The 23,682-nt window shown below is 37.0% G+C and overlaps 1 protein-coding gene across 5 annotated transcripts in view; it reads right to left on the reverse strand.

Moving 5' to 3' along the window:
• Tcf12 (transcription factor 12) overlaps positions 1–23,682 on the reverse strand; it is a 266,660-nt gene that overhangs the window by 86,612 nt on the left and 156,366 nt on the right. For all 5 annotated transcript variants that reach the window (XM_090358334.1, XM_090358333.1, XM_090358330.1 and 2 more), the window contains one exon: positions 10,225–10,289. In XM_090358334.1, the coding sequence (XP_090214460.1) occupies positions 10,225–10,289 (65 nt within the window). The remainder of the gene's footprint in view (positions 1–10,224; positions 10,290–23,682) is intronic.

Raw genomic sequence — 23,682 nt, forward strand, 5'->3', positions numbered from 1 at the left:
AAAGGTAATAAATATGATTCTTCCTAAACCTTTGTATTTCCAAAGATACGCCTAAAAGTAATGTATAATTCAACATGACACCAGGAAGATGAGGCATGTAATACTTTTGAGGTGAAATACTACAATAACACATGTCAAAAGAAACCTTTGCAATTCTTATTTTGGAAAATTTCAAAGAACAGTACATACAGTGAGCCTTCATATACCCACCATCCAATTTCTACAACTGCCAAAGTTCTTTTGTTCCTGCTGTTTATTTCCTAGCTTTCAAAAGTGACAGTAATCTTCAAAACTGATAACCACTCCTTATTATGTAACATTCACTACACAGTCATCTTTACCTTTTCTCATATCTTTTGAGATGACATTTAATCTCTATTACTTAATAGGCTGGTTTTTTTCCCCCTGAAATAAATTTGCCAAAAGAAAAAGGGTAAAGTGTTGTTCTCAAAGAGCACTGAGTGTCATCAAAAGTATAATTATGATTTGTTTCCCCAGAGGGAACATAAGCAATGAAGGAAGTGTTTCCTTGCCAAGTAACCCTTGCAAAAAGCCTAACATGGGGTGGGAGCATGGTCTAGTGGTAGAGTAATTGCCTAGTATGCACAAAGCCCTGGATTTGATTCTGTGGTACCATATACACAGAAAAAGCCAGAAGTGGTGCTGTGGTTCATGTGGTAGAGCACTAGCCTTGAGAGAACTGAAAGACAGTGCCTAGGCCCTGAGTTTGAGCCCCAGGACTAGCCAAAAAAAAAAAAAAAAAAAAAAAAAGCCTAACATTTGCTGGCCTTTAAGAGAAGCAGAAAATAACTGCTCACTACCTACTACTTTTAAGAGGAGGGTTTTCCTATCCTAAAAATTTATTATACCTATATCCTAAACAATTCATAAAGTTCAAAGACCTTTTAAACATTTTCTGAAAGTCTATTATGTAGCAGCTACTTACATGGCATTTCACAGGCTCTCTCCTGGGGGAATTATCTCTGGAGGAGCTTCAACATCCATCCAAGAGTGAGTATTATGTCTCCTCAACCTCTGTGACTCCAGCAATTCCCAATCACCAATCTAATAATCTACTCTCCAGAGGAGAGTTGTCAGCATTGGGAACCACTTGACTTCTGAAATTTTGAAGTCTAATATTCTCTTTGACACAATCTCCTACTCTTACACTATCACTGCTTCCTGATTGCTCTCGGCACTTGCTCTTTCACTTTCTGACATCTAATATCTTGACCTTGTTTCTAGTCACAAAGTTTAATCATGGCTTCATTTCCTTCCTTTGAAAACTAGACCACTGAGTCTATTACTCCAATCATTCTTTCACTACTCCCTTAATATCTCCTATCCATCTGACAATTACTGGCTATGTCATCATGGGTAAATTCTATAGCTCCTCGAGGCTGCAGGTTCCCCAGCTATCAAATAGCAGCAATAATAACAGCTGCTGCTTGCAGCAGCGGCAGCAAACAACACTTCTTTCACAGCTAAATGAAATAATGCTTGTAAGGTTAAGTGTCTGATGTATGCTAGTCACTGTGTATTACCATCATCATTAACCTGTCCAACTGACCTGTAAATCTGGTCATTCTATCAATTAAACTATTTGCTGTTTGTTAAGGCCTTCAGCCTGCTGTGTGTTACTGGAATAAAATTAAACATATACAACTGTATGTTAGTATCTGTAGTGGTTTCTGATGTCCAGACTCAGATAGATCATCACTACTATTCGGAAAGCCTTTTACTGGTTCCAGGGTAGCACATAGAATTGAAGAACATGTCTCAATCCTTTCTTTTGGCTAAAAATTAGGTGCTCTCATCCTGTTGGCCAGTACCAGTAACGTGATATCAAGCCTATTTTGACTGCATCTTAGAACAGGGAAGTCATTTTCTTCCAAGATAAATACTGCATCCTGTGAAAAGCTAGGCCATGAAAATGTGTCTTAAATTCAGTTGAGGTTACGATTTTTTACTTCTACCTAGTAACAAGGAAAAGCTTTAATAGTTTCTTTATTACTTCTTAAAACTATGAATCAGTCCTTCAGTTCTCTATACACAAAAGTTTCGAGTTACCTTACTGATTCACAGCTCCTTGAATGGGTTTTGGTTCATTTATATCTGTTTTGAAATATATTTTCCCAGGAAGTTATACAGTATCAACTAATATTATGCTATATTACCCTAAATATTATGTTTCTAGCAATTCATCCCAAGGCTAAAGTGCCTACAAATAGGTTTGTTGTTACATAAAGAACTGCTTTTAAAACAATCATCCTTAATAAATCCTCTGGGGAAAACAGCAAGCCAGCATATGATTGGCCAGATATGAAAGCCCCTGATTATCTTTATTGCCAGGAACGTATACCTGTGTGGGAAAAAATTAGTGCTTGATGGAAAACTATACTTTTATCTAGAATAGGGCTGCTTCTGTAAAGAACAAGAGGAAAATTCAAGCTCTGTAGTCCAGTCTTGGTTGCAGCTAGACAACTGCAGTAAGAAATGGTCTTAGTATGTAAATGAGTGGACAAAGCCAAATTCCAATTAAAAAGGAAGGGGCTTGGCGTACAGCCAGTTGGCCCATCCTTGCTCTAGGGCACACCTCTCCAGACTATCTGATTCTCATTCTTTGACAGCTTTTATAGTTCTCTAATTTATAGATGACAAAGAGTAACTACAATGATATTCTATAGACAGGCAGAAAAAATTTGTCTCTAGTAGGGACACAAGCACCTCAAATGCCTACTTTCGAGGGGTGGAAGGGTTGGTCTTTGTTTCTATATCCATTTATGTATTTTGTCCTGTGACTATGGATATTTGGGGGTTTCCTTTGAATTGGTTCTGTCATGTTAAGATAAAATCTATATACCCGCTCATAGTTTATCTGTGGGAAATTCATAACTTCCCTTAAAAATTATCATACAATACCTGTAATATACTATTACACAGCACTAAAAGACTTGAAATTACCTTCATTTGTTCTTTTCATGTGACCTAGAACAACAATATTTTAAATGGCTAACTTGTCTGCTAGTCTATCTCTTGCACATCCTGAATCAAAAAGCTTCATTTTGATAAAAGTCACTTATTTTTCATCAGCCCAACTGTCGAATGAACTCTTTGGAGAGGTACCTGAGGCTCTTTCTTATAACTCAGACATCTCATACTGTTTCTCTAAATAACTACTACAAGCCAAACTAAGATGCTATTATTCCTAAAACATACATTTATCTTTTTCATTCAAAATAAGACTTACTGAGACCTGCTCTTTGTCAGGTACTGAGCTAGGTGCTACAAACACACCAAACAAGCTGGCACATAACCTGGCCCTGGAAAAAGTCAGTTCAAGAGATATGAAGTACTTGCTTTCATTAGTCTCATGCTTTCTTTCCCCAAGTTGCTCTCCTCTCTAAGGAAAAGTTTACCTGTCCTGTAAGGTCTTGGGGCTCTCTGTATCCTTTGTAACTCTTTATCCCCAAACCACGTTCATTTCTCTCTTCTGAGTACCAAATTCCACTGGTGCCACTTATTGAGACAGTGTGCATATATAACATTCTATGTGTGGACAGCTTGTCTTCCCCAACTAGAATTTAAGCTTTCTGTGGGCTGATGCTTTCTATTCTGTTGTCTGACTTTATAATATAAATACAGTAAAATAAGAAAACATCCATGTTCATTCATTTATTTCCTATGCAAGCCTAGTAATACAGACAGAAGCATAAGAGAAAAGATGAAACATCTGATAAAGGAAATAATTTAAAATGATTCTTCAGGAATTTTAAAGCTTATTGAAATTTACAAGAGAATTACCACAAATTTAAGTACATCTTGTTATTAAACAATTACATTATTAAAAAGAAATATTTGAAAATGTTGTTAAGAATCACGGACATAGCAACTTCAAAACTTAATTTTGAGAAAAAGGCAGTAAGACTCTAATGGGTATCTCAATCATGATAAAACCATTCAGAGGTATTCCTAAATATATAAAATCACACCATCAAGTCCAAGAATTAACACACACACACACACACATTTTCCCCCCTTGAGAAGGGTTTTCAGTGTTACCTGCCTTGAAATGATTGTCTTTGTTCATACTAGGCAAGCATTCTATGACTAGGCTAAACTTCCAGCCCTACCTTAAGAATTTAATAAAAAAGAAGTTCACCAGTGAGACTATACAATGCTCAAGTTTTCTTTGTAGAAGACTTTTTGAGATGGATTCAGTTTTATTGCCTAATCATTATTTAATCAGATTAAATAATGTGGCAAATCAATCTTCCTCCCTCCCTTCATCATTTTTGTCGGTCATTAAGCTTGAACTCTGGGCCTGGGCTCTGTCCTTGAGCTCTTCAGCTTAAGGATAGTGCTCTACCTCTTGAGTGTCAAGAGTCACTTCTGGGTTTCTAGTGGTTAACTGGAGATGAGTCTCATTGACTTTCATTCCTGGGCAGACTTTGAACCAAGATCCTCAGATCTCAGCCTCCTGTTAGTTAGGATTACAGGTTTGAGCCAGTGATGCCCAGCTGTGGCAAATATTTCTAATAAACTTATTTATTTCATCTAAAATTTGTAGCTTAGTAAATTCTATAATTACTAATTGCTTTGTGTGTGTTTGTATTCATTCTTGCCGGCTGGGTCTCATTAGGTTGCCCAAGCTGGGTTTCAGAAGTAGCTGAGATTATAGGTATGTACCATATCCCCTGGGCTTCCTTACAATATTAAAATGTATGTAGTTTACACAGCCAATCTCTCTTTCACTCTTAAGTATCTTGGTAGTTTATTCTTTCTCTTTTTCCCTATCCCTCTTCCCCCCCCCACTTTATTCCTCCCTCCTTGTATTAATATGTTTAGGTAAGGGTTACTACATTCCCCCATCCCCATTTTTTTCTCTATTACATTGATTTCTGTTCTTCAGTATTTCTTTCCTTTTTAGTTTACTTTGGGCTTTGCTAGTTTTTATAACCTGACTCACTACAGATTTTCTCTCTTAAAAGGCGTGCGGGGGTAGGAAATTGTAAACCCTCTTGCAATTTCCTTTTTAAACCATGGCTTGCTCAAATATGTGTCATTTAATTTTCAAATATAGGTCTTTTCTAGCTGTCTTATTGGATTCTAATTTAATGCTTTTGCAGTCAGAGAACATACTCTGTATTTTCAAACCTTTGTAATTTACTGACATTAATTATATGGGCCAGCATAGGACTCAGTCCTACTAAATGAAACAAGTGGCCTTAAAAAGGAATTTATTATCTCCAGCACTGTATCAAGCACTATAAATAACTATTAGGTAAAGGCTGTTGATAATTCATTTAGTTTTTAAAGTTTTTTTGTTCTTTTTGAGATAGGGTCTTGTCATTCTCAAGGGCATAATATCTAAGTCAGATGAAACTTTAAACTTCTAGAGAAAAAAAAACTGTTACCTTAAAGATATGAGTATTTTAAGGAAAACTTGTTCAAATTATTTGAATAATGCAACACTTACTTAAGTGATACCAATGAACTGTCATAATGATAAAAAAATGTAACTACAAGTTTTAAAAGTAACATCTGTTTTAATAAAGATGATGGCTTCTACGCTCTATGTTGGATTAAAAAAAACCTCAATTGCAGAATGACTATCAGTGTTTCCAGTAACACTGCTACACTGGTTTCCCTTTAATGGTCCATCAGTCATGGGACGGCTGTGACAGCAGGAAGGGGAGACTCATTTAGCAACATGTTATTACATCATCTTAACATGAAATAAGGCCCATCAGGCATTATTAAATTAGCTTAAATTTTGCACAATGTCAGTAGCATTTTCTGTACATTAATGGCAGACTTAATGTTCCTTAGGGGATGTTGCTGAAGGAAAATAGCTTCAAGGTTGTATTCGGATATCATTTGTAGTATTACTTACAATATTTTGTTCAAATTAGTTAAGTGTATTTTTTCCTTCTGTTTTTCTCTGAACAGAAGTTAACAAGCCAAAAAAAAAAAAAAAAAAACCTCCAAAACAAACAACGCCCCCTCCAAAAAAGCCGAAACCCTTGAATTTCCTAAGTTTACTTACTAAAGCCCAGAATTAGTTGTTGTCCCTCATTGTAACTTCTCCCAGTAAATGGAGTACAGCCAGAGTTAAGTAGCAAATGAACCCTACTACTGTGTTACCAGTCTGCCTTGTATTCATTGGTGCTGTGCATACTGGCTAAAGTTTAATTTTTCTGTTCTGCTCAATTTTGGGCTCCTTGATGATCACAAATGGTTTTTGAGAATTTTTCTAAAATGCCTCTTCCTCATACTTAAGTATCCCTAGTCCTCATTTACTACAATCGTCATTGTTAGTTCACATCACACACATTACCTTGTGGATCTCTTTCCCACAGGCCTTTCTGATATCTCAGATGTTTATAAACACTTATCAAGCAGTGACCTTATAGTTTCTTTTTTTTTTTTCCATACCCAATCTTTGGACTGGGTTCCAATCATTTGATAAGTACATGAACTCTCAAGTCCTGCCCTCAAAAAAAGTTATTAAATGGAAAAGGACACAATGACTCAGATTAGAAATTTGACTTTGTTGTAGCATGATAGTTGTATCATAGTTTAAGTACCTCTGGAGAACTTCTGTTTTCTAGTCTGCAAGATGGGTTACTGAAAGATTAAATTTAAGCATATTTAGTCAAATACTTGGCTCAGTCAGTGCTCAGCAAATGGTAACTGTTATTATACTGCAATACACCAGATTTAAAATAAACATTTTTGATTGAAGAATTAAATCTGCTTCAAATGCATATTAATCTTTGGCAAAATCCACTAAGATGAATCTTAGTAAAATAGGAAAATAGTACCAATGGAGCTTCTCAGTGATCCTAATTAATACCAGTATCTTGGAATAAAATAAAAAAGTAAGTGAAAATCCATTAAATAGAAGCATTAATTATAATTTATCAGATATATGTTTGTAGTAGTTTTCTCCCTCAGCTTAAGCAACAATGGATGACCAACTTATGAGCCCCTTGAAAATAATACTGAGAACGCAAAAGACCTTCTAGTATGTTATAATTTCTTTTTCACAAGCACAGTTTAACCTTCCTAGAACTAGAAAGTAAATTGGGGGAGAGGAGTAGAAATTGCTAATCTTATTCTTCAATAAGGAATCTATGCACAAATTGGATGTGAACCTGGGTCTTCTGACCTTAAAGCCTTACACTTCATTTTTCTTACCATCCTTGACTGACATTTACTAACCCTCTACTGTATTACCAGGAACTGAGACTCCTATCAGTCTCATATTTCTAATGAGAAATAAACAATATTGCATCGATTCACCAGGCTGCTGCCTTATATCTGAGATCTAGGGGAAAGAATATCAATGCTTTAATGTAGATTAGAAGAAAGTCTACTTGATGATGTGCCAGAATGGAAGTTTATAGAGCACTTTATTGTGACAGGACTCTGTAGTCATTTCTCGCAACTATTATCAATGTATATTAGTTTTCAAATTTTTTTTGCTTTTAATGTATTGCTATAAGATGAACAAAGTTAAGGACTTACAAAACTGACCACAGAATGATAGATACAGAAGCAATGATCAGTCTACCTGGATGTGATGGTATTTGTCTATTGTCAGGGATACATGACTTAATATGACAATCAAAAAATAATAAATCTAAGTTGGCACTATTATTCTTCAAGGAAGACTTAAAAAGTACTTTATTTGGGGCTAGAAGCTCAGTGGTTGTTTTGCTACTCACATCCTGAAACCCAAATAAGTAGGATTTTTCTTTTTCTTTTTTCTCCATCACTGTTAGGACTTGTGCTCTCAAGCATTACACTTCAGAGCCACACCCCTAACTCAACATTTACATTTGTTTCTCCATAATTTCTAGATGGGCATAAGTCACCTGGTTAATATATAACTTACTTTAAAAAAACAAACAACTTTATACAATTTTAATTTTTTATTATTTAAATATTTTCATGATATGTAATTAAGATAATAACATGATGCCAATAAATTTTGCAAAATTCTCAAAACTTTAACAGACTTGGCTCCTGTGAGTCAGTAAGAGCTGGTAAGGTTATGTATAACCCCTGGCTAAATCATAATAAAGTTAAGAAAAATCATGGAGGATAGAGGAATCATTATCACCACTAAAACTTAAAAAAAAAAAAAAAAAAAAAAAAAAACACCCAAGTCAAGGCCAGTCCTAGTAAAAAGTAATAGGAACCCCAACTCAACCAAGTCAGGCATGGTGGTGCACATCTTTGATCCTAGCTATGTGGGCAAGGTAAGAAGAGAAGGGAAGGTAGGGAAAGATAAGATTTTGGTCTGAGGCTGGGCTGGGCCAAAGCTTGAGATGCTACCGAAAAGTAGCTGAAAGCAAAACAGAGCTGGGACATGGCTCAAATGGTAGTGATTGCCTAGCAAGCACAATACCTTGAGTTCAAACTGTAACAATATCAACTCTAAAAATCATTTGGGTGACAACTAAATATGGTCAGAAGCTAAGAAATCTTCTGGAACAATATCTATCCCCTATATTGTAGTCCCCTTATTCACAGGGGATATATTATAGGACCATCTTCCCCCATCACACTGTTGGCTGGAACTATGGACAGAACCTGATCCTTGTATACATGCTATTTTTAAACACACACACACACGATAAAATTTAATTTACAAATCAGGTACCATAACACATGAGACATGAACAACAATAGCTAACAATAAAACTGAATGATTATAATAAGTTTCTGTAAACATTTCAATCTATTCTAGATTCTAGCAATGTCAGCATACAGTATTTTAAAAATTTCCTTATTAAGATGTGAACTTCTTCTACCTTTCACGTAAGGAAGCATTTTATTACACTCATACTGTGAAAGAGAACACAATCAAGCTGCTAACAAGAGGATGCTAAATGACTAATGGCAAGCAACATGTACACTGGACAAGGCAACAAGTCACACACAAGTAGAACACTACAAGATTCCCTCACACTACCAAATGTATTATTTCTAGAATACTTTTAGACTATAATTTACTCTGGTTATACAAAATAACAGAAAATGAACCATGGATAAGGAGGAATCTCTTTTCTTTTGAGGACAGGACCTTACTATATATTTCAGCAGACCTTGAAGTTATCCTGTTCCCACCCTTACCTCTTAAGAGCTGAGATTACAGGCATGCAGCATCATGCCTGGCTTAGACTATGCCAACAGCATTTATGATATATTGTTTTATAAAGGAGATGCCATACTGTAAGAGGATCTTATGGAAAGCTCTCTTTAGAGATACAGAATTATAAGTAGGTATTAATGCATGACATTAAAATTAGCTCCTTGGGGTTAGTCTCATGAAAATCAGGCAGATAACAGGAAGAAATCTAGTATGTTCTGCTTTTTTTTTTTCTAGTTGTCTTGGGAATGCATATGGCAGGCAAGAAATATGGAAGAGTTGAAACAAAGGTACCAAGTCCAGAAACTGTTTCAAGGCTAAAACATCAGGGAAAAAATGAAAATCCTAACATTAACAATGTATTTGTTATGACAGGATATTCAAGCTAAACTGGGTAACCATATGTTCTTGTTGTATATGAGCAATTTTGTTTTCCTAGGGAGAAAGATACAAAACTATTTTCAAAAACAATAAGCTAAAATACCTATTTTAGAAAGGGGTACGATCTTTTTGACATTTGTTTCTAGATAAAACAAGTAGGCTATGAGAGGCTTACATCTGTTAGCAGGCCACAATGGCTCATACCTGCATACTTGGGAGACAAAGACCTGAGGAAGCCACACATGGGCAAAAAAGTTTATGATATCCCTATCTCAACATAAAAAGCTGTGCATGGTGTGGTGCACTTGTCATCCCAGAGAGAGTAGAAGTGTAAATTGAAGGACTGTGGGCCAGGCAAGCCTGAGCAAACTTACAATCGAATTCAAACATCAGTAATGGAAAGGAGGCTGCAAGAAGGGAGGAAGGAAAGGTAGAAGAAAAGGACAGAGGGGGACTTGGAGAAGGCAATCCAATTTAAAGGAGCGACAGGAGAAAAGACATTTAAATGCTAAAAAAAAAAACAAAAAACAAAAAACAAAAAACACCTCACTATACGGAAATGAACTATTCACAAATTAATGAACAAATGATAAAACAGATAAATCTCTAATTCCTCTATTTTTCTTAAACCTTTTATTTAAGTGATTAAAAGCTATCATATTGCTATTCACAAGACTTACCTGACAGCCTGGTAATCCGGTGTCTCTGCTGTACAGGGAAAATGAGCCTCTCTCTGATGTTTTGCCTACAAAAAAAAAAAAAAAATCAAGAAAAGAACTTTGTACAAAAATTTTATTTATTGATAGGCAATCAATTTAACTTTTAGATTATTCACGGAAACTATCACAGGACTTGGAAATAAAATGAAAAAAAAATGACAAACGATAGAAAAAAATATACAGTGTACAATTATTACCATTACTTTTTGCCAGTCCTGGGAATTGAACTCAGGACCTGAGCACTGTCCTTGGGCTTTCTCAAGGCTAGAGCTCTACCACTTGAGCCATAGCACCACTTCCAGCTTTTTTCTATGTATATGGTACAGAGGAATTAAACCCGGATCTTCGTGCATGCTAGGCAAGCACTCTACCACTAGGCCAAATTCCCGGCTCTATACAATTATTTCTAAAAAGCTAAAAATAGCAGGGTACCAATGGCTCATTCCTGTAATTCTACTCAGGAGGCTGATATCTGAGGATCATAGTTCAAAGCCAGCTTGGGCAGGAAAATCTGTAAGACTCTTATTTTCAGTTAATTGCAGAAAAAGTTAAAAGTAGCACTGACTCAAAATGGTAGATAACTAGCTTTGAGAATAGGAGCCCAAGATCCCGCCAAGAGTTTAAGCCCCAGGACCAGCAAAAAAGAAAACGTCTAAGTTACCAAACTATTCTAACAAATTACTGTCATCAAGTCAAAATCATCTTGTAACTTTGCTTTTATGGTACTGTATCCTAAAATACAGTAACACATGCATATAATTTCTTATTTTTATTTTATTTTTTTGGCCAGTCTTGGGCTTGAGCTCAGGGCCTGGGCACTGTCCTTAGGCTTTCTCAAGGCTAGAGATCTCCCACTTGAGCCACAGAATCACTTCTGGCTTTTTCCCCACCTATGTATGTGGTACAAGGAATCAAATCCGGGTTTTTATGCATGCTAAGCAAATATTCTACCACTAGCCCAAACTCCCGGACCATACATTAAAAGAAAAAGAAAATTTTTTTGGTTAGTTGTAGGGCTTAACCTCTGGACCTATGCACTGTCCTTGAGTTGAGCAATAGCGCTACTTCCAGTTTTCTAGTGGTTAACTGGAGATAAGAGTCTCATGGTCTTCAGTGCCCAGGCTGGCTTCAACCTCTGATCCTCAGATTTCACTCTCCTAAGCAGCTAGGATTACAGGTATGAGCCACAGTGCCTGGCGTCCATACATTCAATTTTTAAAGAGTTTAACTCTGACTTTATAAAATCCTTTATTGTCAATGTATAACAGTAAAAACACATTCAAAAGATTGAAAAATAGAGTAATTTTCAGCTACATTACAATCATGTGTGAAGATGGCATAAGAAATCTAACAAAAGCTGCTGATCAATACATAGTTAGCAAGATGAGAAAAGAGAAAACAGAGTTACTATAACTAAAGTATAATATATGCACATCTAAATTACCATGATGAGGTGGGGCTCAAGCAAAAGTTCCAGCAGTGATCAAGAGTGTTAGGTTATTGAGTTCAAGCCCCAGTACCAAATACACACACACACACGCACACACACACGATTTCTACAAGGAGATCAACATTTGATTTAGAATCTCACAAACAGAAGCAAAATGAACAATGGCAAGCTGTTTATGACCATTCCAAGGTAAAAATCAATTAGCAAGTAATTTACACGGAAGATTTAAAAACATTGAGATTATATGAACCGAGTTCATTAAGATATTATTGGACGTGGTTTAGGAAGACCTCTTGGCTGTGAGGGTGGAACATGCATTTCAGATGACAAGTAGACATTTGAGCCCAGACTTTTCAGCTTGTGCTGGATTCAAACTTCAGTCCTCCAGGTCCTAGCCTTTTGAGGAGTTAAGATTATAGGCATGAGCCAGAATGACTGATGATGAAAAGCTTACTGGGAAAAAAAATATAAAGGCTAGCCTCACACCTACTGTTTGTGGAGTCATATTTCAAAATGAAGTAAATTAATTTGTGAATATTAAAAATCATTCTCCAGTACCTACCTTTAATTAAGATATTGCATTTACGAACAAGCTCAGTATCACATAGATGCTACTGTAAAACTGGGAGACACATCAATATTTTCAACAAATATGTAAGTTAAAAGTGCTAATTTTAGTAATGTATCATTATTCACCCAGCCCTTCCTACGTTACAAATTTCTTTTCTTGCAATATTATTATTATTATTATTATTATTATTATTATTATTATTACTAGCCAGTCATGGGCTTGAGCTCAGGGCCTGAGCACTGTCCTTGACTTTCTCAGGGCTAAAGCCTCAGCACCACTTCCCGGCTTTTCCTATGTATGTGGTATCTAGGAATCGAACCCAGGTCTTCATGTATGCTAGGCAAGCACTCCATAAGACCAAACTCCTGGCCCTCTTGCAATATTATTTTTACGACAGTATAGACACAAAGCTATGATGCACTTACTCCATAATGTATGCACATAACATAAATGCACACAACTACTTGTCAGTTAAAAACAACATTTTAAAGAACTAAAGCTAAATAACAACCTAAAACATACTTTTACTTAAGGATATTAGGTGAGAGGGCTTTTTAAAAAAGGTTGAGGTAGGAAGGGAAGAGAGTGTGAATATGAGCTTCATTTTTAATAAAATACAGCTTTCAAACAGATTCTTAATTGTCAAGGGAAGGCTATCAATTTGACAGACTGTTAAACATATAAATCACAAGTTTCTCTTGAAATAGAAAGTTGATAATTTTAAAGTACTTAATGTATTCAAATGAAAAATTTGAAATGTAAATACATTTTTATTTCATCTTTCATTTATAAGAACTAGTTATTTTCCCAGGGATTTAAAAAAGTTTGAATACTCTTGAAATATAATAATACATATTCAGTCTGAGGCTTAGAAGGCACTCATCTTTAATTCTTTCAAAATTACTTTCACAAAAATATTTTTTGACTAATTAAAACTGGTCATTTAATTGCTTATTTTACCTCAGATGTCTGAAAAATAACCCGTAGCTACTGTATTTTAGGTGGGCTTTTATATAATGTATACATGCAGTGTGCACACAATCTTAGCTGGTAAACTTCCACAGAACAGTTTAGGAATGATCCAGAGTTATCCATGAAAACACCTATGAAAGATGATTGCAAAGACTCACTGGGCATCCTATCATACGATCATAATGTTTTTAAATGCACAAAACAGAAAACATAGTATTATGTAATCGTCTAAATGTAAGCAAAGTAAGTGACCATTTTAAATAGGAGGCTCTAACTACAGACCTAATGGCAATAATAGCTTCAAAAAATAAATGCTACTTTCACATAACTGTAAGAACTGAATAGATATAGTATCCTTTGGTAACAGAAACTGAAGAACTGATAGAGCTACTCTACTATCCCTCAATTAAAATGGAAGGTAATACTAAATTTCAAAATTAAAATGACTATTTTTTTCCCCATCCAAGTTTAGCAATTTTCCCTTTTATTCTAAGAATGCCTAAACCTAAGTTAAAAATCCTACATGTTTCGGTAGGGATAACCAAATGGTTTTCCAACTGAGTCTAGCACTGTTGAATAAAAAAGATAGTTTACATCTTTAAAAATACCATTTGACTGCTGCCTGGACCAGGGGAACAGGTAGAACAATTATAAGAGTATTTAAATAATCTAGATGAAAGCCAGTAGTGGCTTCAATCCTTAACACTGAGGTAGACACTATTAAATCCCATTTTGCTGAAATATAGGAATAATTTACCTAAGAAATAATATGCCTGAATTAAAAAGCAGAAGGATGTCTCGGGAGTTTGGCTTAGTGATAGAGTGCTTGCCTAGCATGCATAAAGACCGGGGTTAGAATACTTTGTACCACATACATAGAAAAATCCAGGTGCAGTGGCTCAAGAGGTAGAGCCCTAGCCTCAAGAAAACCCAAGGACCGTGTTCAGGCACTGAGTTCAAGCTCCAGGACAGGCAAAAAAAAAAAAAAAAAATGCAGGATGGGGCGCCGGGAGCGTATCCTAGTGGTAGAGTGCTGGCCTAGTGGTAGAGTGAAGCCCTGGATTTCATTTCTTGATACCCCTTACTCAGAAAAAGCCAGAATTGGTACTGTGGCTCAAGTGGCAGGATGCTAGCATCAAGCAAAAAGTGTCCAAGGATAGTGCCCAGGCCTTGTGTTCAAGCCCCAGGATTAGGGTGCTGCCCTCTCCCCCTCCCCCCCCCACACAAAAAAAAGCAGCAGGAAGAACCTGACTGCGAAGCTAACACTAACTTATTCTTTCTTCCCCTTTTTCTTTCCTTTCCCCTTCCCCTCTCCTGTTCTTTCTTTTCTGGGGGTCTGTGAATTGAGGCAAGGCCAAACACACACTAAGAATGTTCTGCCACTGACCTATAACTCCAGCTTGACACCAGATTCTTTTTTGTTTTTAATTTTTATTGTAATTAATAGAAGGGTTACATTATATTTGCCAGATAAAAGGTGCATTACTTAACAATCAATGCTATCCCTTCTCATGTTTTTGTTCCCATATTCCTCCCTCACCTCCCAAATACTTTTTTGTGTGTGTCAGTTGTGGGACTCGAACCCTGGGCCTGGGCAGTGAACCTAGGCTCTTCAGCTCAAAGCTACCAACCTATTTTGAGCCACAGCGCCATTTTCAGTTTTCTGATGGTTAAATGGAGATACAAGTCTCACGGACTTTATTTCCTGGGTTGGCTTTGAACCTTGATTCTCAGTTCTCAGCCTCCTGAATAGTTAAAAGATTACAGGAGTAAGCCACAGCATCTGGCGACACCAAATTCTTAACTGAACTGTACTGCACTATTTTCCAAAGGAAGTTAAGCGAAAAACTAAAACCCAACCACGTCAACATGTGGTGGAGCCCAGAACAGCATATGCATCTTCTCTACCCAGAACCCCAAGGAACTGCTTCTCAACTGATTTGGAACTGGACCTGTAAACTAGTCCTGCTGAGAAGAGGGACCAATGACAAATCACCCTCCAAACAATCGAAAGCAAAATACAAAGGTTTACTTCACACACACATGTACATTTTGGTTTATACATAAAGTGTCTCTTTAGAAAGCTCAAGTAGCTCTTAAAGGCCCCACTACAAGCAGTTCTCAGAGGTGGATCATTTGGGAAGTGACTGTGTTAGAAGAGCTCCTTCTCCAGAAGAGGACTGACTATTCCACCAATGGATTAAAAATCTGAATAGACTACTGGAAGGTGGGAGAAGGGTGGAAAGGGGGTAGATTTCTGGGGAAGTGTCATGAAGGGTCATGTCTGGTCCCCTGCCCCTTTTGGCTCCTTTCCACCTCTGTTTGCCATGAGGTGAGCCACTTTATTCCAGCACAGGCTTTCCGAATTGTTTTTATCTTGCTTGCCTAAAGTCCACAGCAATGGAGTCAGCTGATCATGGACCAAAATCTCTGAAATCATGAGTTAAAACTGATCTTTCCTCTTTTCAGGTTTCTAAACCAGGTATTTTGTCTAAGCAACGAAGTCTGACGTACACAATATGCAACTCCCATAGAGACAGTTATGCTAGCTTCATTCCCAAATGATTCCTACTCTTCACTTTGATGATGCTACTCTTTCTTCCAAGTGCCTGGTAGAAAAAGATTTACTCCAATGTTATCTTTCGGGGCCTGTTTCTGATATGGCTATGTCTGGTGATACATAATTATAATTCTAGCTAGGTAAAGAGACACAAAGATAGAGGACTATAGCTGGAGGCCAGTCTAGGTGAACTGAGACAAGCTGTGCATGGTGCTTCACATTTCTATTCCCAGCTATGAAGGAGGCTTGAGTGGGAGATCGCAATCCAAGGCCAGCCTTGTGCAACAAAAGCTCAAATCCCTATCTGAAAAATAACTATGGTTCAAGTGACAGAGCACCTGAGAAATAAGTTTAAGAACTCCTAAGTTCAAATCCCAGTACTGTCATAAACAAACAAAAACAAGCCAGGTCACATAATGACATCCTGTGGAGTTGTTGCCAATGGATAATGCAGGAATTTGTTTACTTTGCATAAACTTAAACAATCTTAAAAAAATAGGGTTGGTTAACTCTTCTTAATGGGATGCTTTTGGTTCAATGCATGTCATCATGAAGAAAATGAATGGCCATAGTCATGAGAAGGCACCCTTAGGACTCCTGCTTCACGGAGGGCTACAGCAGTGGAGCGCTGAAACCACGGCTATGTTTACAGGATGCCTGTGTACAGCAAGCTTTGACAGAGGATGATGGGAAGACTCAAGTAGACTTTCCCAGAAGCCAAGGCATTCCTTTTTGACCAGCTCTGGTTTCTCATCTCCCTAACAAACCTCTTCAAAGACTGCATGGCAGTAGAGCTGTCTCTCCCACTTCTCTTTATGCACCCAAAGTCTTGAAATCGCTGTGGAGATGAAGGTAGGGATATGCCCTTGCTAACTAGCTGTTACATGCAAGGCACTAGAAAAGTACTATACCACTCCTGCCTATCTCCTTCTTTCTTCAGTTAGTACTGAAAACTAACTGAAGAAGCTGATTATAGATGTAAGACAGGAGTTAGATTTCAAATCTCCTATAGATTTCAGTCTTTGGATGGAAAAAAAAAAGGCTCTATTATATCCTCAGGGTATGTGCTCTTTTCCATCAACTGAAAACAATGACTAGTAAGGAAATAGCCAGCAATAAAGATTATGGAAGATGTAGCCTGTATGCCATTTATTTCTGCAACTATACAGTGAATACCTGAAAATGTCTACAAACTTAAGATTTCCTAATTAAAGTGACTAATTAAAGAAGTAATTGTTGACTCTGTGAATAGCAGCACAAAACTAGAATAGGTTCCTGTATTTATATGAAAGCCATTATTTCTATTCATTTTTATAAGACTGATTTACATTCAAAAATTTAAATTAATCATTTATTACATGAAAACCTCCATGTGCTATAATTTATATGGTTAACATTAGACTGTTTTTTCTTTTTTTAAGTATAATTTAGACCCTTTATTTAGGAAAAATATATATATTCCAATGCTTGAAAACATTTAAAAACAACTAATGGGTTGATTTTTTTTTTTTTTTCCCCCCAGTCCTGAGCTTGGGCTCAGGGTATGAGCACTGTCCTTGGGTTTTCTAAAGGCTGGAGTTCTACCACTTGAGCCACAGCACCACTTCTGGCTTTTTTCTATGTATGTGGTACCGAGGAGTTCTTTATGCATGCTAGGCAAGCCCTCTACCACTAGGCCAAACTCCTGGCCCCCAGACAGGCATTTCTTTGAAAGGATAGCAGCTCTACTTAGGAAAAAGAAACCTGATATGTTTCCATACCTAGATCAGAAATACCATGTTCAAAAAGAAATATTTTACTGTGTAAATCTTGTTAGCTTTCTTACATGGTTAGTTTTCAGAGAAACAATATGAAATATTTACATAGGCAAACCTAAGTATTTGGGCACAAATATAAATTCAATAACAGACTCATGAGTAGGCTCTCTGTCTTTTCTTGATCATGCTGGAAACTCATTAGTTACCAACCTTTTCATGTTTGGAGAAACTGCTCCCCTTCTTTTGTAGGTGGATTCTACAAACAAACTCACATACTCATAATCAGACATCTGGAGAAACACAAGATTCTACCTTACAAAAGGAGCAAATGTACAATGCCACTGGACGTAACACAGCAGAGAGCTGGGGATTCTTTACATTTTATATTTTACATCTATTTGCTTTGAAAAAGTGAAGAAATGATTATTTGTTTGCAATGCCAGGGGTTGAATCAGGGCCTGAGTGTGTTAAGCAAGTGCTCTACCACTAGATAGAGCCTCCAGCCTGAGAACTGTGAATTTTGTTACTGGATTCACTTCCTGACTCCTGAACTTCTCCCAAAGGGAACAAACGGGCAAGTTACAAGTCACTTAACACCAATGGCCACATTCACTGTTCCAGGAAAACCAACTCAGTAACATGTAGCTCACACAGGCCTGTTCACTTTACTTAATGTTTATAAAGAACTTGGAAATCTTTGTGTGAAAGAATGCTATCATTAGAATTATAGACACTTTTTGGTAGCAATCTGCTCTACTTTAAAGCATCCCAATCTAAAGGATAAGAAAAGAAAGAAGGAAAAAGAGAGAGAGGGAGGGAGGGAGGAAAGAAAGAAAGAAGGAAAGAGAGAAAGAGAGAGGGGGGAGGGAGAAAGAGAGAAGAGAGAGAGAGAGAGAGAGAGAGAGAGAGAGAGAGAGAGAGAGAGGAAGGCAAGAAGGAAAGAAAGAAGGTTTTAAAATAAATGCCTGCCTATTTTCTTTACAACAATTTGTTTAAATATCATTGGCTAACTTTTGTGCCAAGCACGCTGCTGGCTACATTGGAGATATTTAAAATATCTAGTGCCAACAAGCACAGCTGCTGGACTCTCTGCCCTCCTCTTGTTCACTCCATGCCAAATTGCTCACACAGCTATGAATGATGAGGCAGCAACACAGGAAAATGCCAAGTGTGAGGGAGATTAGTGATAAACTGGAGGATCCCTATAGAGGTCAGTGATTAGCAACTTCCCAGTTGTAATCACTTTCCCAACCCAGTATTTGGCGCACACACATACACCATTTTAACTCTGCACATTTTCCTGTGACAAGCATCAGAAGTGTAAGCAGCTTCCCAATCAGTAATTCCTGAAGAACTGCTAAGGCACCAATAAAACATCTTACCATCCCAACAGAAGCATATGGTCATATGCTCTGAACGACTTGATTAGGCTTTGGGAATTACTTTTTGAGACTTTTAAGCATGAGGTGAAGTAGTCCAGGATTCATACACTGTACAATCCTTCTCCCTAGCTGCCTTTTCTTAACAGTAGATCCACAAATTAATATAAACACATGAGGACATTTACATAAAACATTTTTCTTTCAGTCACTAGAATGCCTAGAGGTAAACAATAAATGCAAAATTCAGTATGAGTGAGGTGGTGGTTCTTAGATATTAGCAATGAAAAGAATAAGATGGGGTGGGGTGGGGGGGAGGGTAATGGGTACCAAGACATGTGAAAGGGTATCAATGTATGTGAATTAATGCACCTTTTATCTGGCAAATATCATGTAACCCTTTTATTAATTACAATAAAAAATTTAAAAAAATAAATCATACCCAGAAAAAAAAAGAAGATGGGACAATTGGATTTTTTATTCATTTACGAAAACTTTCTGGATCATTTCATGATCGTGTGTGTGTGTGTGTGTGTGTGTGTGTGTGTGTGTGTGTGTGTGTATTATAGGTAGTGCAACATCTAAATTCTACTCTTGAGATGTCTTACTTTAATAATTACGTTTCCTAAATTAAACCTGGAAACATTTAGATTAATACTGCTTTCAAAATTGAATTTAAACAATTTATTGCTTTGGCTCAACATGGGTTTTTTCTTTTTAAGTACAGAATTTAAATACATTTTCTCACTTATTGTCTCCATACTTCTCCAGTTTCACTTTTGTGATGGCACAATGGATTAGATAATTAGGAATTGCCCTTTGGTGGAATTCTGAGAGAAGATGGCATGAATGTTTATAACATAATTTTGCATTTTCAAGCTTATCTTGAAAAGATGCAAAATAACTTAATTGACAGTCTGACAATCAGTTTAACATGTACCTACTCATAAAGAAAACAAAACAAAGAAAAAAAGACAAGTAACAATCAAATTACCAAATAATTTGGCTGTGAGTATAGAAGGGAGCATGTATTTCCACCTTGACATGAAAGTAACACAGTGAACATACACTCATATATGACTTACTCCCTCTGAGAGAATATTTGTTGCCATCAAATCCTTGTATCAGTGCCTATCTCAGAAATTTCTCCTGTTATACAGTAAGTAGAACATCAAGCCTATTGTTGCTTATTCCAATTTTCTTTCACCATTTTTTTTTTTTTTTAAATCTTGGCTGTTTAATTTAGTCTGTGGCTTTACCAGGGAAGGTCAGGGGCCAAGTCTTTTTTTATGGCATCCAGGGACCAGGAGGCAGATCTACTTTTCAGAGAACACTGGTCTGGAATTCTAAACTTATTTTGATTGCATGCCAGGGACAGATTCTACTCCAAGGCTCTATTCATGGCACACAGCCACATGGAAGCAGTGCAGCTCAAGAGAACTGTGCTCTAAAATAGTGGCTAATAAATGATTGTTAATTAGCTTGTTCCCTTGACAGCAAGAATTGGAATAGAAGGAAAGGAATGAGTCAATGGAATTGCAGCCATTCATCAGCTATCTGGTCATAAACAGGGTAGTAGAGTAAAATAAACAGGGAAATGGAAATTAGGAGGGTCTATTTCTGTCTTGGATGCGGACTAGCTGCATGACATGGACATATCATTAAACTACTCAAGCCTCCTAATCTGGAAAACGGAGCAAGTTTGGGCTGGAGACTACTATGTTACTGTCCCATAAATGTGTTATTCAAACCAATTCTGCTATCAGTTATCTCACTCCTGATAATATAAAACTTAGCCCTACAGAAGTGAAAGGTAAGGGTATACTGCATAAGAGAGACAGAGAGAGATAAAAAGGGAGCATGGCTGGGTGTGATGGTACATGCCTGTAACCACAACTACTTAGGAGACAGAGGGTACGGGGTTCAAGGTTTGAGACCATGGCCATGCAAAACCATCTGACCTGAAAAATAAAGCACAAAAGAGCACTTTGTCTAGCAAGTGAAAGTCCTCAGCTCAACATTCAATACTTCGAAAAGCCCTCAAATCATTCATTAAAAAAAAGGACTTTTGAAAAATAGACTGCTGTACAGTAATGAGAATCAAGTATGAGTAATTCCATGTATTCTCTCTATACATTTTGAAAAGTTTCATGGTATATAAAGTGCTCAAGTTATATCCTCAAAGCACCAATCTGTTTTGGTAAAGAAAAACTCTATTTGCTAACACGAAGGCCCAAGACCCTCTACTTATATAAACCAGAGAAGTGGCAAAACACAGAAATTACAGATAAAAAGGCACTTTAAAAAAATTCCCATTGTCAGGCTGCGAGTTGGCCTAGTGGCAGAGTGCCACATACATAGAAAAAATCTGGAAGTGGTGCCGTGGCTCAAGTGGTAGAGCTCTAGCCTTGAGAAAAGTCCAAGGACAGTGCTCAGGCCCTGAGTTCAAGCCCCACAATTGCCCCCCCCCAAAAAAAAGGAAAGAGGGAGAGAAAGAGAGAAAGAGAGAGAGAGGAAGGGAGGGAAGGAGAGAGAGAGAGAGGGAGAGAGGGAAAAAGGGAGAGAGGGAGAGAAGGAGAGAGGGAGAGAGATAGAAATCCCATTATCCAAAAAGAAATATACCCATTACCCGACTTAGGAAATGGTTACTCCTTTGCATATCACTTTTATAGTAATAGTAATAAAATTAAGAGAAACAGTGAAGAATAAAAATTAAAAAAAAAGACAATTCTACTTTGTGGAAACAATTGGAGAAAGCCTAGAAGAAATAAAGAAGCCTTAATTTCCCTGCTAACCTTTAAATTAGGTTTTTCCAGAAGACAAAATATGACATGTTCAATTTTCTTTGAAGATAAAGTACAACATGTTCAACTGTCACCAAATGTCCTCCAGTATTACAATTTACTGTCATCCTATCTATCTATATACTTTGAAAACAAGTAAAAGCTAGCCTCACCTTCTCAATGGGTCAAAATTCAAAATTTATTTGTAAGAAGGCAATCTTCAGAATCAGTTTTAACACCCCAACTCAAGTGCCTACAAAAGTTAGGCCTAGGCCGAGAGTTTGGCCTAGTGGTTAAAGTTCTTGCCTAGCATGCATGAAGACCCGGGTTCAATTCCTCGGTACCACATACATAGAAAAAAGCCGGAAGTGGTGCTGAGGCTCAAGTGGTAGAGCTCTAGCCTTGAGAAAGTCCAAGGACAGTGCTCAGGCCCTGAGCCCAAGCCCAGGACTGGCAAAAAAAAAAAAAAAAAAAAAAAAAGTTAGGCCTACAGGCCAGCAGGAAGAACAGTTTGGTGGTGATTAAGAGGCTCTGGATATAGCCCAGCTAGTTATTAAGGATTGCTGAGTCTCTCACATGCCTCTGCTGTAGAATGGGACATAGAATTCCATGTCACATGGGTTCTAGATATCTGGTTGTTTTTAGCTTACAGGAAGAGGAAAGACAAACAATTCTAACAGGTACAAAGAAGGACAAATGTTAACTGTGTGTAATGCCAGCTACCTTTTTTAGATTGAGAGGAGAGTCCATTCTGGAATGTATGTATAGAAACAATTATACATAGAGCAGATTGAAAAAAAAGCTAGCCTTTCCTATCTCTTAGTTTCTCTCCTTTTTGAAGTCCTATGGCTTGAATTTAGGGTCTTGTACTCATCAGACAGATACTCTACCCATTTGGGCCATACTCCCAGACCTTTTCACTTTAGGTTTTTTTTTTCTTTTCTTTTAAGAGGGTCTTGTAGTTTTGTCCACGCTGGCCTGGACCATGTACTTATTTCCATTTCCTGTACAGCTGGATGGCAGGGAGAGGCAAATCATCCCGCTCAAATTTTAACTGGTTGAGTTGAGGGGTTTTCTAAACATTTTGCTGGGGATGGCCTTGAACCATGATCTTCCCAATCGGTCTCCAGAGTACCTAGATTAGAGGCATGAGTTACTGTGCCCAACTCACAAGTGAAATTTAATGTGATATTACTGATATGGCTGGATTTAAGTCTGCCATTTTAACAAAGGCTTTTATGTGTCACATTTACTCATTTTCCCCTCTCTTTCTAGCCTGCTTTTGGATTGAACATTCCATTTAATATCTATTTTGGTAAATTGGATATTACAGGGCTCAACTGAGACTCCGTTTTAATATTTATCTACTCACAAACTATATTTCCTTTTAATTTTCAGTCTTTTAATTATATCCTTAATCTACAATATATAACCACCTTTAAGGTAACTGATTCTACCTTCCAAAATAATTTCTTCTATCCCTCAGATTGTTATTGTACAGCATAGTTACACCATTTTTTTCTTCAAACACTTGATTGTTTCATATTTTGATTTTAAAAGCAGGTCTGATATTTTCTTTCATTCTTGTCAATTCTGAAGCTCTTGTTTCTTTGTTCAGATCAACTGGTACACTATGACTCAGACAAAAACTGGCCTGCTTCCTGTTTTTGTAAATGAAAGTTTTACTGGCATACAGCCATGCCCATTTGTTGATGTATTGTTTATGGTTGACTATGTGATACAAGGCAGGACAGTTGTGACAGAGGTTGTCTGAACTACACCAGTAAAATATGTAATATCCGGCTCTTTGCAGAAAAGGTTTGCTAAGTCCTGGGGTACATCCAAGTTTCTGTCTTGAATTCATTTTCATTTGCCTAAAGACTTTCCTGTAACAGTGATGGCAGCACAGATCTGCTGAGAACAGCTTTTCATGTATCTGAAAGTTTT

The sequence above is a fragment of the Megascapheus bottae genome, chromosome 25 (genome assembly GCF_031878675.1).
Source record: "Megascapheus bottae isolate mThoBot1 chromosome 25, mThoBot2.hap1, whole genome shotgun sequence".
In the NCBI taxonomy this organism is placed as follows: Eukaryota; Metazoa; Chordata; class Mammalia; order Rodentia; family Geomyidae; genus Megascapheus; species Megascapheus bottae.